This window comes from Typopeltis vanoorti, chromosome 23 (genome assembly GCF_054136105.1).
Source record: "Typopeltis vanoorti isolate ZY-2024b chromosome 23, IOZ_Tvanoo_1.0, whole genome shotgun sequence".
Taxonomy (NCBI): Eukaryota; Metazoa; Arthropoda; class Arachnida; order Uropygi; family Thelyphonidae; genus Typopeltis; species Typopeltis vanoorti.
In genome coordinates, this window is record NC_143571.1 from 58,195,767 (window position 1) to 58,214,083 (window position 18,317).

Sequence of the window (18,317 nt, forward strand, 5' to 3'; positions counted from 1 at the left end):
CTGGCAGAAAACGAGACATTCAGTAGATCATCCACACTGTTTCCCATTGTCACTATGGGCAAAAAAAGTTATTAATTATTTATAGAAAATTATATATTAAAAACTTGTCTACATAGGTGTCCTAAACACATCAGTTCACATTTCAATCACGCTAAACAGATGAAACTCAGAAAACAAAAAACAGCGACTCATGACAAATGGCAACATTCAATTGGATTGGTTGACACAATAACCAATCACAGCCATTGATTTTTCTATGCTAATATCTCAGCACACACACCCTGTCTTGCCTTCTGGGTGGTTCAAAACCACTGGAACGCTAACAGTTTGACCCGCTATGCCATCTGTTCAAAGGGCCCAAAGGTGTCTGTATTTGGGACTACACACCTGGGCTATTAACTTGAATGTGATGCAATGTTTATGCATCAGAAAATGTCCTTTTCATGAAGTATTAGTATATTGTATTTAATTTTAAGAAACACGTGAAGCCAGGAAACAATTAGAGGAGTCTTTAACAGGAATAAATGCAAAAATATAATATTGGTGATATTGCTATTTCGTGAGTGTGCACTGCACACCTAGAACACCCTGAATATATGTCCCTGTTATCCACTTTGATTTTATCTTCCTAGATTTTAGCAATTATTCTGATGTATATTGCATATTTCAAATGTTCCCTAATTTCCAAACATTGGCGAACTTTTTGTCATCCTAGTTCTTCACATCATAATAGTCTGTCATAATTTCTTCTTCTGTAATCCTTGTCTTTTTATAACTGCTGCCATAATATAAGCAATCATTACAGAGTACTGGTGAACTTTAAGCATGTGTATTATCTGCTTATTGAATGGAAAAAGTGTGCTAGTTCAGGATATTTGTTTGGTGTCGCACTGATTAGATCGTCGGCTTGTCAAGAGCTCCTGAAAAGATTAGTAGTATTTTGTGTTAACATTGGCAATTTTACTAGAATATTAAGTAGTATTGTTTGCTTTTTGTTTTTTGGTGTGTCTGTGCAATTTTTGTGTGTTTTCTGTTATTTTAATTATTATTTTTAAGTTAAGATAGCGTACATATGGCACCGATAAAGAAAAAAAATGGTGGCCAGGTCGCCATGTTTGTTTAAGAGTTTTGATGTAAACGAATTTATGCAACGTGCTGTCTGTGAGATGTATGCTTTGCGAGGAGCAGTGGGAGTTTGGTTAGAGGGTGATAGTGGAGTTAATATGTGCAGAAAGTGTAAGGAGAATGAGGATCTCAAGCGTGTTTCAGGTGGCGAGAGTGATATCGTTAACGATAGTCATAATGTAGAAAATGGTGGTGTGATAGAGAATTGCGTGGTAGTGCCAGATAGGTGTGAGAGCATCGTTGAAAGTGTAAATGAAGGTAGAAATACAGAACGAATGGATGATTTGATTGATAATGAAAATGGTGTGATAAATGCGAGTAGTGAAATTGCGCGTTTGAATGGAGCAATACACAGAGCAAAAAGGCAACTGGAGCGTATGGAAAAATGTGTGCTGAACGTACTGAATAATAACCCGCGAAAGTCTGTGATGACAAATAAGAGAATTTTGTAAACGTCAATAAAATGAAGGAAAGAGTGCTGTATGGGGATTCGCTATTAAGAGGTGTGATAGTTGAGAGTTTGACGAAGTCGTACCAGCTGGGTGCAAACATAAAGGATGTCAGCGAATCTATTCGAGTGCAGAAACAGAGGGTGAAAGAGATGGTAATCGTGGCAGGAACTAATGATTTGAAAGAGGACAAAATGGAAATGATAGAGGATGTGAGGGAATTACTTGAGGTAGCAAAAGAGAAGAGTGAGATAGTTAGGATGGTGAGCATTTTACTGCGGTATGACAGTTAAGTGTTTAGGAGGGCCATAATTGCCAATGACGTTATGCATGGAGAGTGGTGTGGAATGAGTTCGATGGGCGAAAGGACTTACATAAGATGGATGGGTTACATTTGAATGGAGTTGGTGTAAGGAGGCTTGAAAAAGTGTTGATGAATGATGTGGAAGTGGATGTACAGACTCAGGGAAACTAGATTTATTAAGAGGGGAAGGGAGTAGATATGCAGATTTTAGGGAGGCAGTTGAGTGTATGAATGAGTATATTATGCCCGAGCGAGTACGAAGGACAACAAATCAGAATGGGATAGTTAGTATAAAGTATTAAAGTAGGGATGGGACAAATGGGTTTCTGCAATTCATGTACACTAATGCCAGGAGTATTAGGAACAAGAAGGAAGAGTTTTTGGCCTTGGTTGGCACTTCCAAGCCACAGGTTGTTGGTATTAGTGAAACATGGCTGACAGAAGATGATAAAGCTAGTGGGATTGAATGCGACGGGTATAGTGTGTTCAGGAGTGACAGGGTGAATAAAAAGGTGGATGTTATTGATGATAGCTGATGAGTTGCAGCCAAGGAGTATAGAAGTTGAACTGCAGGATAGAGAAAAGAGCACATTTGAGGCTGTTTGGTGTGAGATAGAATCTAGCAGAACAAAATATACAATCGGGTGCTGCTATAGACCATAGACCAGGTGATGGAATAGATGGTGGGGATAGTATGCATAGGCAAATAGAAGAAATGAGTGAAAAGAGGGTAATTATTATGGGTGATTTCAATTATGGTAACATTGGCTGGAAAGAGGAGAGGGCACATGGGAGGAAGGAATTGGATTTTATGTGGTTATTAAGGGACAACTATCTGCGGCAGCAAGTATTGGAAAATACCAGGGGGCAGAGAGTGCTTGACCTAGTAATTGCAACTGAGAATGTGGCTGTAACGAATATGACCATGTTGCCACCAATTGGTGAGAGTGACCATAAGGTAATGACTTGGGAGGTGGCTAAAGGAGTCGAATTTACAATTAAGACAGGGTACATGTGGAATTACTGGGCTGGTAAGTATGACAAGCTTAGGTGTGTGCTTGGCTCAGTGCCATGGCATGTAAAACTGCAAGGGCTGGATGTTGATAGTGCATGGGAGGTGGTTAAGAAGTGTTTGCAGGAGGCAATGGTTGACTGTATACCAAGAGTCCGAATAAAAATCAAGTAGGGGTTAAATGGATGAATAACACTATTAAGCTTGAGCTGCAAAAAAAGAAACAGTTGTGGAGGGAATTTAAGGAGAAAGGTGACCAGCAGGCGCAGAACAGTATAAAGCTCAGGCCAGGATGGTAACAAGGGTGGTAAGAAAAGCAAAAGCGGATTACGAAAGAAAATTGGCCATGCAGGCTAAAGAGAATCCCAAACAGTTTTTTCAATATGTTGCAAGTAAAAGGGAAAATGTTCATGGTAGAATGATCTTAAAAAATGCTGAGGGTAGGGAGGTAACCGAATCAATCGATATAGTGGAATTACTGAGCAAGCACTTTGCAAAAGTATATCATCCAGGTGGTGACTTTGCTGGAATGGAAGAACCAACAGCTTATACTGGAATTGTGATGAATGAAGTAGAGGTAACTAATCTATTACAGAACCTCAATGTCAATACATCTGTAGGATTGGATGGTATACCAGCTCGTGTCATATGTGAAGCGGCTAAAGAATTGTCAGTGCCCTTGACCATTTTGTTTAATTTGAGCCTCGGGTCTGGGTCAGTCCCAAGGGGGGTGGAAAGAGGGGAAAATAGTTCCGCTGCATAAAGGTGGTTCCAAGGCTGCTGTTGAAAATTACTGGCCAATCAGCATAACAGGAATCATTATCAAGGTCTTGGAGAAAATAATCAAGAGGAAAATACAAGATTGGATAGAAGAAAATGGGATACTGTATCGGGGACAGCATGGTTTTGTGAAGGGTAGGTCATGCCTCAGTAACTTGCTCGCGTATTATAACACAGTGACGGCTGAACTGGATAAGGGTAATGGTTTACAGTGATTCTACTGGACCTTGCTAAGGCCTTTGACAGGATACCACATGGAATTCTAATCAGTAAATTGCAGCATATGGGGATGGATATAGGGTTGGTGAGATGGATAGGAGGGTGGTTGATGGAGAGATATCAGAGAGTGGTTTATTCAAGAGTAGAGTCCACAACACGGCCTGTCATGGATGGGAGTAGTGGTATACCAGAAGGATCTGTTCTTGGACCACTGCTGTTTAATTTGTTCATTAATGATATAGGAAAGGATCTGAGAGGAACAGCTCATTTGTTTGCGGATGATGCAAAGTAGGGTAGGGCAATAGTGAATGCAGATGACGTCAAAATTTTGCAAGACGATTTGGATAGATTGGAGGTCTGGGCTAAGGAGAATGGATGTCAATTTAATGTGGCAAAATGTAAGGTTTTACATTTTGGGGTGAAAAGATTAGCAGCAGTTTACTACATTGGTGGAACTGTACTCCAGGAAATTGATGAGGCACGAGATTTAGGAGTGTTAGCGGATAAGGAGTTGAAGTTTAGGGGACACATTGCAAAAGTGGCCAAATCAGCTCATCAAATCACTTGGTTGCTGAAGAATACGTTGACAAGCAGAGACAAGCAGGTTATTGTTCCGCTGTATCGAGCCTTGATAAGACCCCATCTTGACTACTGTGCCCAGATTTGATCACCTAGGTTTCTTCTTGATGGGGAGGAGGTGGAGAAGATCCAGAGTCGAGTGACCAAGATGATAGCAGGTCTGTGAAATGAACCTTATGAGAACAGGTTGAGGATTTGTGGGTTGCAAAAATTGGTTGATAGGTGGAGGAGGGGAGATATGATTGAGACATTCAAATTACTGAAGGGTTTCTATAAAATTAATTCAGAAGATATTTTTGAGAACAGGGCTGGTTGTGGGAGGACTAGGGGACATCCATGGAAACTGGGCAAAAGTGTGGTTAGTAAAGGTGTTAGAGCTGTGTTCTTTACTTTTAGAGTGGTGAATGATGAGTGGAATGCGCTCCCAGAGTCTGTGGTGGATGCTGTGACAGTGAATGAGTTTAAGGCGAGGTATGATAGATAATGTATGAATGTCGAATAGTTGTGATGAACATGATTTGGGGCCTCCCTCGATGAGTCTAATGACTCCCTGGAGTTGCCCGTAATAATAATAATAATAATATTGAAATAAAAAACATTCTATATGAAGTAATTTCATTTAAATGCATAAATTATATATTTTATTTTGGAACTTAACTTTTAATTTGTATAATATTGATTTATAGTTGTTTAACTGAAAACTATATCACTTAATGAAGTTTATAATTATTTATTAGATTAGAACAGAATGGCTTTTCCAGGAAATCCTTATGAGAACAATCTTCAGCGGCCCCCTCCACCACCATATGCACCTAGAACACCTCCTCCACAGAGAACAAATATTCCTCCTGCAGTAAGTTTTAACAACACATGTGAGTGGGAAAATACCTTTTTAGTTATATATATGCATCCTCCTTTTTTGTTATTTTAATGACTCCCATCCATGATAGGTTGAAAACCTATAGCACATTAGTGCTATGTCTAAATCTTCTGAATTGTTTTTTTCATTAAATTTTTTTGCATTTTTTTAAAATTAATTTTTTTTATACATAATCCATGAATCCTGGTTTAGAGACCAAATATAGAACCTTTTAAAGTAGGGCAGACACTAAATATTGAAATCCATCTACAACAACCTAACATTCACAAACATCCATGCACACCAGGGGATTTGAACCCACAGTCTGTTGGTTGGAGAGTAATATTAACCACTCAGCCAACCAAGCCAGCTTAACTAGAAAATTGGAAGAAATCCTTTTTTCAGTATGATATTGACTCTCCTTGAATTGAAGCTACTATTGTTATAATTTCAACTTAGTGTGCATTATTGATTTTGCTAGTGACAGAAAAGTATATGAAATAATTCGAAGATATTGCAGTATTAGTAATGCCTCTGAGTCCTTCGAGTGGTGAAGATAGTAGACTCCATGCCCACATACAACTTTCAAACGCATTTCCACATATTCTGAAATGAGTTCAATTTCTGCAAGATGCATTTGAAAGAAGCTAGTGCTTTCATTTTCATTCCTGAAGATGAAACAAAATTCTTCTTACTGACATCCTACTTGTGACAGGAATTGTTTCTGTGCTTTTTTTTTTCAGGAAAGCCTGAGTTAATATTAGGTAGAATAGCTAAATTTTTGCTCCTCGCAACTGGAGTTTCTCTTGTTCATATAAAAAACCATGACCAGCCAGTTATAATACATTAATCTGATGACTTCAGCATAATCTAAATAATCTTCTGGGAGGAGTGAGGGGATGAATAGAGACAATCTTTTCTCTCTGTAACAAAATATTTTCTAGTAGATGCATATCATGTGCACCAAGACCAGCCGATATAAGATGATTCTGCCAAATCATAAATTCCAAAAAATAGGTATTGTCAAGAATTTGTTCAACAGAGTTCATAATGTTTTGTTTTCAAGTCATTCAAAGTAACAAAATATTATATTAACAAAAAATGTAATGCTTTCAAATGTGAAATAATGTTAGCAAATAATTAAAGTAAATTAATAAAGCAAGAAATATTTAAAAAAAAAACAATACAGTCAACTCTCGCTATGAACAACTTGTAAAGCTAATCTCAGATGGTATGGTAACTTGAATAGAATGGGACTGGAGAGCTTAGCAACACAGGTATTTGATGCTATGGTGGCAAGAAAAACACCTAGAAGAAGACAGTATCTAGGTGGATTGATACAGTTTGAAACTGCTTTAGGAGACAGAAATGTTAGATCTGACAGTCAGGGCCAGCGTAAGCGGGCATGCGGGCACCACTATGATGGGAGCGCCGCCGCCAGGGAGCGGTTCATAAGTTAATTTTTAAGAAACAAAATTTTTATCATAAAAACAAAAAATTCTTAGAATGATCAATATTAAAATAAATAAGGCCGGATACACCGAATAAAAATTTTAAAAAAATTTATATTGCCGCCTCTTTGATCAGCCGGCTGTTTACAATTTGCAGCTAGAGCAGGCTAAATGCTTGCCTGCAGAATGTTGTGTCTACTGCAATCTAGCTAAAGTGAAACGATGAACGGTTTTTATGCGCAGAAACAAATTTTCGTACTAAACATTTGTTGCTAGTTAACCAGTCATATAGTACACATCTCAGTAGGCTACTGACAGTAGCGCAGTGCCGACTATTATTTCGTCTCTGTGTCGTGTTGTGTAATAATTTCTTGTGGGTATAAAATAGAAATGGAATCAAAAATTTAAAAAAAAGTTATTCGGTGCACAAAATCATAAGCGTCATGCTGCGAAAGAAGCAGATATTAAGAAACAAACTGGGGCTCTTAATAAATTTGTTAAAATATTAAAATATTCTGATGCAGATTGTAACCAACTCGATACATCAGAAATCAGAGTTGAAGAACCATGCACATCATCCAGTTTGCATGAAAGTACTATTGCAACTATTGAACAAGATAATTGAACATGATTTAAGTGAAAAATAGTTAGGATTTAGTCAACTACAACAAGATTTAGTTGTAGTTGACCACGAAACTAACACATTGCTAGTCTCTGTAAATTTAGAAGATCCAGGTGAATGGGGAAATATTGATGAAAAATTACGAGCTGTTTTAATTGAAATGGGACCTGTTCAAAAGAAAAATATAATATATCCCAGAGATACATATGGTCGTAAATTTGGCGACACGTATTATAATAGAAAAATGGAAAATGGGAGCTCGTGTTAAGAACATGGCTCATTTATTCCGAAACTTTAAATTCTGTTTTTTGCTTTTGGTGCAAACTTGTTGCACCTACTAAATCAACTGAATCACCTACTGAGTCTTGTAGAAGGTTATAACGATTGGAGAAATGTAAGTACAACTTTACATAGACATGAGACTAGTTTAACTCATATGAAAAATTTCTTTAAATGTAAGGAACTTGATAAAAATTTAAAAAAACTAAACTACTATTGATTTCAGACTCAAAGCATGTATGAAATGGAAAAGAAACATTGGACGAGTGTTTTAGAACACTTGATTGAAATTATAAAATTCCTTGGTAGTCGAAATTTAGTTTTTTGCAGATCATCTGATAAATTATATGAAAGGAGCAAGGGCAATTTTTTAAAATTAGTCGAACTGTTTGCTATGTTTGATCCCTTTCAACATGAGTTTCCATAACGGGAAATGAATACAATAGGGTACACTATTTGAGTAAAGACAGTCAAAATGAAATATTGGAAACTTCAAGTAACGCAATCAGGGATACAATTTTATTATAAATTCGAAAATCTAAATATTATTCCATAATTTTAGACTGCACACCTGATGCAAGTAAAACGGAACAAATGACCATTATTATTCGCTTTGTTTCCAGTGACAATGGAATTGTCAAGATCAGGGAAAACATTTTAGGTTTTGCAGATATATCAGATTCGAACGGATGTGGTTTATGTGCAACAATAATGGAACAACTGGAAAAATGGAACATTCCCATTGAAGACATGCGAGGTCAAGGGTATGAAAATGGGGCAAATATGAAAGGGAAAAAATATGGGCTCCAAAATTTGCTTTTGAACAAAAATCCTCGAGCGTTTTACTTGCCATGTGCTGCTCATACTCTAAATTTAATCATTAATGATGCAGCCAAAGTGAATGCAGATACAATTAGTTTCTTTGCAATTATTCAAGAAATATCAAATTTCTTTTCATTCTCTTACAAACATTGGGCAATCCTTTTAAAGTTCGTAAAAAAACCAACATTGAAACAACCATCAGAAACACGATGGGAAAGTAAAATTAACGTAATCCGCCCTCTACGATATCAGTTAGGAGAAATTTATGATGCGCTTTTTGAAATTTTAAATAATGAAAATTTTAATAAAAAAACTCAGCATGAAGCACAAACATTATGTGCTAAAATGAAGGACCACAAATTTATTTGCTCTCTTATAACTTGGCATGATTTACTTAACAGAATAAACCCTGTGAGTAAAATGCTTCAAGACAAAAATATGAACATTACACTTGCTTTAGAATCTATCGAAAACTTAAAAATATTCTTACAAGAGTATCAATCAGATACAAATTTTAAAGAAGTTCTAAAAACAGCAAAAGAACTGAGTGAAGAGGTGGATGGAGAACAAGAATTTAAAACTGGTATGGAAGTTCGATGACAATTTGACTATGAGCATCATGACGAAACGCCACAATTGCCAGAAGATAAATTTAGAATGAATGTGTTTTATACACTTATAAACGACGTTGCAATGTGTTTGTTAATAGAACGTTTTGAACAACTAAAAACATATTATGATAATTTCAATTTCTTGTATAGATTACTACAAGTTAATAACGAAGATCTACGAAAAAATTGTGACGATTTAGAGATTCTCTTGAAGGACTGCGACAATAAAGACGTAAATGCAATAGAACCATATGTCGAGTTATGTGTTTTCCGGGATATTTTTCAGAAGGATAATTTAAATATTCAAAAGCTCTTTCGATATTCTTAATTTTATTGTGTCCAATAATTTATCTTTCCCTAACTTTTCAATCGCTTTAAGAATACTATTAACCTTACCTGTTAGTGTAGCGAGCAGTGAATGTTCCTTTTCCAAGTTGAAATTGATTAAAACCTACTTAAGAACAAGTATGTCACAAAAAAGGCTTTTAGTTTGGTGGTAATAGCTATTGAAAATGATATATGTGCGGAATTAAACGTTAAGACCATTATTTCTAATTTTGTGGATATGAAATCAAAAACCTTGAAATTTTAATAAAAAAAATTTCAAGTATATTTATGTAATTTAATTTATTTTCTGTTATTCTGTAAAGATGTCATTTTTTGAATACTTATATTAAATGTTCTAATTATTTCTGAATTCTTTTCTCATTTTCTCATCTATTTTGAGTTTCTTTTATTTTTCTAAAAGATAGTTCCACTTGTAAAAATTTTTTAATAATTTTTATAAGTTACTAAGAATTTAGTAACTTGTAAAATGCAAAAATTTTTTAAACTTTAGTTCAAATAAATTTAACTTTAATTAAAATTCGTTTTAATTTTGTTAGTGATTCGGGTCGGTTAGAAGGCTATAATGTTGTGTCCCAATTTACGATTTCTACTCTAGTCTTACAAATTCCTTTTATCTATATTCTTCTAACTTCTATGCCCGAGATTTTACCAAAACTTATACCAATATCTAAGTTATTGCTCCCCGTAGTACCCCTAATATTTGTATTTATACTGCGCCTTTTGGGATATTTAGTTTAGGATATTTCACACATAAACAAGGAGAAAGAACTCAAATATATCTGAAAGTGTAACTATTGCAGTCGTGACACTTAACTCGATTCTCAACTTAAATTTTCCGCTTATTGACCAATTGAAAATATTGACTAAGTACAATATTTTCAATTGGTTATCAACTGCACCATTTATGTTGTCATAAATAGGGAGAAAGTCAATCTCGAATATATCTCTTAGTATTTAAATATTATTGCAGTCGTGACTCTTAATCTCTTTCCTCAACATTAAATTTTCCCGCGTGATTAGGTACGATGATTTTAAGCGGTGCATTGGATTAGTAACATCAGACAACTCTTTTATCATTGAACAAAAGGTTTATTAAGTTTCTAAACATGGTACAATTCAAGTACTAAACTAAAATACTTATAGACTAACATTAAATTATTACAAGCAATATGGCTATTTGTGATTATGCCGCCATACACATTAATTCATAAATTCACCTGATGTGAACAAATTAGATCAATTCACACTATCTGATTATTCATACTGAAGTAGATTAACAAATTATTCACTGCTAACACATACTTGTGACATTTCAATTATTTTATACATTACATTAGGCATTCAATTCTTAGGATACGTAATTACTTAATTCACACTATTTCGTTATACCGTTATTTTCACTAACACACAATTATGTCATTTAAATATCTTGTGCAATATAACAGACATGCAAAAATACCTTAGGACTCTTAATCATTCACAAATCTTTAACACTAGTCAATCTACACATAACACATTCTATCATATACTAAAGTCCTAGTATAACTTCAACAGTTCTATATTGGAATCACGATGCTTTTCACAGACAAATTTCTAGCTAACATAGGTTATGATTTACAGTACCTTTCTTGAGCTTTTCGTATGGGCCTTTATTCTTTTCCAAACAAACCTCTGGTATAACTTCTCGTAACTCTGGAATACTTTAACACACATATGTTTGCCCTACTATTAGCAACGAGGACATCGATCTCTTTACAGCTTTCTGCTTTGCGTAGTTATCACTAGCGTCGAAACGAAGAAGATCCCTCCTCTTCTAGGACTCTATGGCAATTTTTTCTTTGCTTCCTACTCGGGAAAACGGGAATCGAAATCCCACTCACTTTCGTTTCCGTGTTATGACGAGGAGATATCACCCCTGTCGCCACTCAGGAAAACCCCGTGAACTCCACCGGAACCAAAACCAAACTCCAAGGCCAAAAGCGACTATCCAAAAAAGTCCCCTCCAGGGGGTTACCAACCCTTTTATAGCTGCTCCCCTAACGGCACCTTTTCTTACTTCCTTTCTCCTCCTTCTACTTGTTTTTTAATCATCGACCAATTAGGGTGGCGTTTTCTCGCCAAACGTCATTTGATCGGCAAGCCCGTTCTCAATGTTTCAAACCGGGGATCGACCCTAAGCGATAGCTTTGCTTTTCTTGTGCTAGCCTGACTTAATCCCCTTTCAAACTTTTTCTATGAATTCTACTTAATAACTTAATCTCTCACATAACGTATTTTATGACTCGCCCATTTTTACTTATTTACTTAACTCTCTCATTTTCAATCGTATTACAATAGCTACTTATTTAGTTAGAATTCCTTATTTTAAGTCATATTACAATATTAATACAATCCTTCCTTTATCAGCTACTTTAACAACAACCCCTACGTTTTATACATTTTACTGGATGCAAGAAATTTTCCATTAAATAATTCATTTTCTTATGCAGGGGTTTTAATTTATGATATTTATTCTTCATGTTACACCATGATAGCTGAGAATACTATCTTCCTAAGATATCAGGTGTAACAATAATCCCTGTATCATTATATTCAACGATTAAAGTGAAGTGGCTTTATCAAAATTTACTTTAACTTTTGAGAATTTTTTGAATATTTTGGTTTTTAATGATTATCCTGCCTAGCCAACACCCCCGGTTCGTTACATTTAGCGAACCAACGTGTGGCTGTTCCGTCAAAATTTATTTAAGAAATTTCAAATAATTAAAATTTTTATTATCGTAAAAGAACCACACTCTTCCGGATCGTTACAGGGGCGCTTAGATAGAAATTGCATGCAGGTGCCAAAGATCCTAGTGCCGGCTCTGTTGGCAGTATTCCTAATAGGCTATAGACTGATTTGGGGAAAAATTGTTAAAATCGATAGGAATAATAACATAAACATTTTCTTATAGTACTATCATAGTATCCTCTACATCTTTTGAGGGTACGGAGCAGGAATTTGATAATATTCATACATAAACAGAATTATGTATGAACATAATTCTTTTGGCTTAAGAATTACATGTACATATTAAAAATATTAAAAAATGGTGTCGTGAAGTGTTCACTTCAAGGACACCATTTCTCAAAATTTAAAATTCTAAAACTGTCATTTTCATGAAGTGATTTCATATCACTTCTTTGAAAAGTCTTTCAAATTTGAAAGCTTACATGAAGGATTTTTGTATTGTTCTAAAGAATCCTGTGGTTAGTAGAAATTCCGTGTTCACCATACTTTTCAAATATTGTTAATACTTGATGTCCGTATTTTCAGCAGCATGTGTAATATAATGAATATTTGAGAACAACACGTAAATATGTGAGAATTGAACAATGTTTATTCATATTAATGTGAAGTCGTTAGCCTCCGTATACAGGTTGCCTATTTGTGAAGATACTTCTTTCTCATTTTTTACACTTGGATTAAGGATTAAATAAGAATATAATTTCTTGGCATCCTTAATTTAATTTATAACCAAGTGAAAAAAACTTTCAACAAATGTGTTAGATTTTGCAGGTGTTAATGTCGTTTAACTACATAATGCATTTAATAGTGTTCAATTCTGTTAAATGACTTGAAAACCAAACATTATGAACTCTGTTGAATAATTCTTGACAATACCTATTTTTTGGAATTTATGATTTGGCAGAATCATCTTATATCTGTGGGTCTCGGTGCACACGTTATGCATCTACTAGAAAACTTTTGCTTTTTGAACCAGCTCCATTTTGTAAAATATGACTTGGCCCAAGTTGTTATTATTATTACATGACACCTCCAGGGAGTCCAAAGATTCATTGAGGGAGGGTAGCTACTCTACAGCTCTCGTCTTCACCAACTACACCAACGCCATCTACTGCCCACCACTAGCATTAACATTAGCATTTATAGACAATGTTAACATTAGCATGAACATTGTCTATAAATGGTTTAGACTATGTTATGAAAGAATTTTAAACTCAGAGTTATAGAATGTCCTCATTAATATATCAAAAATCTGATCACAGAGCATTTATAAAAGCCAAACTTATTCTGAAGTTTGACAGTCTCATAAGAATATAGTTTAATCTTTCATCTTAATCAGTTTCCCGATATGTATCCTATTATACTACTACATGATAAAGTTTACATTATTACTAATCTCCTATCAACAATTTATATCCATATTAGGCTAATACTTTCAGCACTTCAATATTGTGTCTAATTATTATTATTATTATTAACATCTGACTGCCACGGAATCAAAAGACTTATTAATGGAGATGCTGGAGATCAAACCTGGAGCCTTTCACATGCAAAGTGAATGCTTTTACTTAGCTAAATCACTCATCTTATATAATCTACTATCTTATCGAGTATCTAACATTTCATGATTTAATCTTCTAAGGCACTTCTGACAGAATCAATCGACCTAGATTTTGTTCTTCCTCTGGATCTTTTTTCTACCATCTCAGCATCAAACACCTATTTTTCTAGCTAACCTTTCTTCTTCCATTATGTTTAAATGACCACACCACCTTAGATTAACTCTCCCTCACATTCTTGAATGCCAACAGTGTCATGTTCCTTCCTAATATCTTCATTTTGAATATGATTCTACCATTGATCCAATCTGTTCAGGTCCCTTAGAAATTTTTTCTTTTTCAAGTGCTTTAATTCTAACTCAACTCTCAGATCCATAACTTAAAACTGGTTTGAACACTATCTTATATACTGCTAGTTTGGTGTTTTGGCTAATTTCTCGCGCATTATTTATAAATTTATTCAACTGGCTCCCACCATACCAGCTTTGCTTATTCTGGTTGTTCAAAATTTTGTTCATATTACTTAAATATAAAGAGCCAACAGGCTTCATTTCGGTGATATAAACATTAATTAAATTAAGGGGATATTAGATCCCACATTGTTTTAAAACCGAATAAGAAACTCAAAGATTGGAATCAGAGAGTTTCATGCCGAATATAGTATAAGAAACTATAAAAGCATTTAGCTACTTGCATTTAGCTCACGCTAGTATTCGCCGATACTTTTATAGTTTTTTATACTATATTCGGCATGAAACTCTCTGATTCCAATCTTTGAGTTTCTTATTCGGTTTTAAAACAATGTGGGAGCTAATATCCCCTTAATTTAATTTTTGTTCTTATTTTATTTCCAAATTTATTATATGCTATCTTCACTAAAAACTGTGCCTAGATAACTTGTTCTATAAGTTCTTTATTGAGAATGCAGGTAAAGTTTTCTATGTTCCTGCTTATTTTTATAGTTCTGGATCTTTTTATTGCTGCCAAACTTGTTACAACTGTTATTTAGTTTATCCTGCAGGCTTGCACTGGATGTGTAGGAGTACATTATCTGCATAAAGCAGAGCTAAGTTTGATATCACTAATTCTAATATTAAGTTTAATGCCACTTTCTTTCGTAACGTGATCTATATAGATGATCGATAAATTAGAAATAGTGTATATCCTTTTGTCTTATACCTGATTTTACATCATACTAACTTCCTGTGTTTCCCTTCAGTTTTAACTGCTGCCTTTCAACTTAGAATGTGTATTGCTCTGTATATAATGTTCTACTTACCCCACATATAAGTGTAGTGTTTTAAAGAGCTTTTCTCTTCAAACTTGAGATGACTGCCCTGACAGCCTCTGATTGACCTGAACCCAGCTTGTTCTTTTCCAAGTTTCTCTTCCACAATTTTCCTCAGTTTCTTCTCATGTATGTTTAAATCTTACTGGGAACATTTAGTAAACATTCATCTGTAAGTCTCGCATTCAGCTTTATTTCCCTTTTTATAGATGGAATTATGAGAGCTCTTCTCCAATCATCTGGAATTCAGACTTCTGACCAGGCTCTGAATTATGCTGTGTAGCCACTGCAAAACTTTTATACCATATTTGACTATTTCTGATCAACAGGAGTATATATCAAGTATTAATATGTACTGCTGTTTGCATTCTTTCTGAATATTTTCTACCTCTTATGCCACTTCTTGTTTCATTTTACACTTTCAAAGTATTTACTCCAGACATCTATGATATCCTTATCTTCAGGTTTCATGTCACCTTTACCATCTGCAATTACCTTTTATTATTATTAGACTTCCATGGAATTAATGACTCATTGTGGGAAGTCCTTCATCACATACACAGCTTGTCATATTATGCATTCCAACACCACCCACAACTCTCCATCCCCCCCCCTTTGCGCACACCCTCCTTATACAGAGTCTAGGAATGGCCTTTTGTTCTTCCCCTGTCTCCACCTATTCTATGAAAAATCAGATGGATGGAGACTGGGAGAACTAGACTTATATGTTGCGATCATCTCATATCTTGCCCTTCTATCCACTAGACTCTGCAATGTACATTCTCTCAATCTTTCTTCATACTCAAATTTCCAGAGACAAGAAACTGCCTTAGTCAGTTGTCTCTGAACTTTCCATCTCTTCATCCTTTTGAAAACCCGGTGACTAAATCTGTGCACTGTAATTCATATGTGGTCTGATCAAAGTTGTACAATGGAATCATAACATCCTTACTCCTATGTATCGGCGTTCTCCATATTGTTGCCAAAATGCACTCTGCTGTCCTCACAATTTAAGCAAAATTTTCCTCAAAGTTCAGGTCCCTATCTGCCAACACTGCCAGATCCCTCATGATATCCCTACCAATCTTATACTCTGCATCCCATTGTTTTATCATTTTTTCCTTCGTATGTCTTCTTACAGCCATTTCATCCAGACAGTTGCACTTACTTGGAAGCATCATATTCCTTCAATTTATGCCTATGAAATCCAGTCATGTAGCTGTTCTATTAAGTTCTGCTGTATTCCTTTTGCATTTTTCATGGCATTTCTGATAACCCAGTCTACAACAATAAGAAATATTGTTGGGAAGAGAATGCAGCCTTGTCTAACTCCTGTTTTAATTTCAGACTTTTCTGAAAGTTCTCCATTGTGTATGATTTGGATTTTATAATTTTCATAATATTTTTTCTTTTTAACTACGCTGATAATTTTACAGGATATATCATAATATGACATTAACCACCTCACTGGCCGTTATGGATCAAATACGCATCCTCATATGCTTCGTATCCATCATATATTTCAATGTAATATAAATAGTATTATAATTTTAATATGCACTTTGCATCCATGATAACTTTGATGTCTATAGACGTCTTGGCCAGTAGCATGGTTAATTTCCATATTGCTTCTCTGTCAATACTGTTCAGAGCTTTTTCAAAATCCACAAAGTTGATATAAAGATTTGATTGCCATTCTATTGACTGTTCTATTATTCTGAGTATTGCTGTTTGATCTATACATAACCTGTTGTCTCTAAATCCTGCTTGTGTTTCTCTTAGCTTTTGGTTTCTTTCTCTTTTTTTTTTTTTTTTTTTCCTTTCTAATATTATTCTTGTTAGTACTTTACTTGTGTTACATCCTGAATGAAGAACTTTAAAAAAGAAACAGTTCATTCAGGATTTAACAAGTCAGAAAAATTAGCTGAGAGAAAAAACTTGTACTCGAGCAGAGAAATAAAGTACTAACTGTAAATAGAAATAGAATTACCTTTTAGTAGAATTGTAAGACCATGTAAAGAACTTTGTGTATAAATTGGTATTATATGAATGCATCATGTATACAGTGAATGGGTAAATTGGATGTAAACAATAGTCCAAAGGTCATGGCCGGGGCCTGAGGCATTGGCAATCTTGGAATGCACATTTGTTTCCCAATAGATGCTGCTAGAGATCTCGCGATGTGCCGAAATCCCCCGGACGAAGAAGTAGCGGGCGGGAAAAGATCGCAGAAAGTAAGAGGGTGCTATCACAGCTAGTAACAGGGTGCTAAAAAGGGGGAAGTGAAGGGAGAATAAAAAGGGTTTGCATCCCTTCCTCAAGGCTTTTATTTTTGCCTATTTTGCTGTATGATGATTCGCCTTCTCCCCTGGACCAGTAGTTCCTAATGGTGTTTCTTGGTGATAGTACGATATCGGACGGTGCTTCTTTCCCTTTGATGTCTGAATTTCTGCCAGTACTGAAGCATGAGATGTCAGCATGTGCTGTTTTCGCACCTTCACTGAAAGTTCTGGCAGAATAATATCCTGGACGTATCCTATGAACCGGCAGTAGAAACGAGGATGGCCCAAAACAGATCGAGAATAGACGAGGGAAAAACTCCAGGTGCAGAGCGTAGCTTAATCTGATGACCATAGTGATCCACCATGTGGATGCAGGCTTATGGAAGTATCGAGAGGTAATTCAAACAAAGGACAGTTCAGACGGACCTGGCGATCCTGCCTCAAGGAATGGTAAAGTACAGATTTTGCTGTATAATTACCCAGTCAGTAAAAGGGAAATATCATTGTAGTGTAATAATTGAGTTTGGACAGTATTTAAGAACTTTAAGTGCTAATTTAGCAGTGGCTAATGTCCATAAGACATTGTCTGGAATGATTATAGGTGATTGTGACTGGTTTAATGTGCAAGACTAACATAGTAGGTAGAATATTGATTAGAAGTGTATAATGTGTATATTATGTGTGTTTAATCTGTAACTTAAAAGGATTTATTGTTCATGCATTAGAGTATTAATCAGTTTGATACAGTTTGATTTAGCATGTCATTGAACTAATTGAAAGTGAGATTGGTCTAAGTGTATATGTCTTTAGATTCCAAGAAATATGTTTTTTTTTTCTTCTATACCTGAGTTTTGCCTGTGATATGAATCAAAACTACCACTCATTAATCTGAACCATAGTGGGAGGGAATTGAAAAAAAGGTATAACATGTTGTTATAGA

At 35.2% G+C, this 18,317-nt stretch overlaps 1 protein-coding gene across 1 annotated transcript in view; it reads left to right on the plus strand.

Annotated features, from left to right (window-relative positions):
* The window catches only part of LOC150093882 (uncharacterized), a 127,474-nt gene that overhangs the window by 7,833 nt on the left and 101,324 nt on the right, over positions 1-18,317 (plus strand). The window contains exon 2 of the mRNA XM_090413126.1: positions 5,206-5,321. Coding sequence (XP_090269252.1) covers positions 5,217-5,321 — 105 coding nt within the window. The 5' untranslated portion in view covers positions 5,206-5,216. The remainder of the gene's footprint in view (positions 1-5,205; positions 5,322-18,317) is intronic.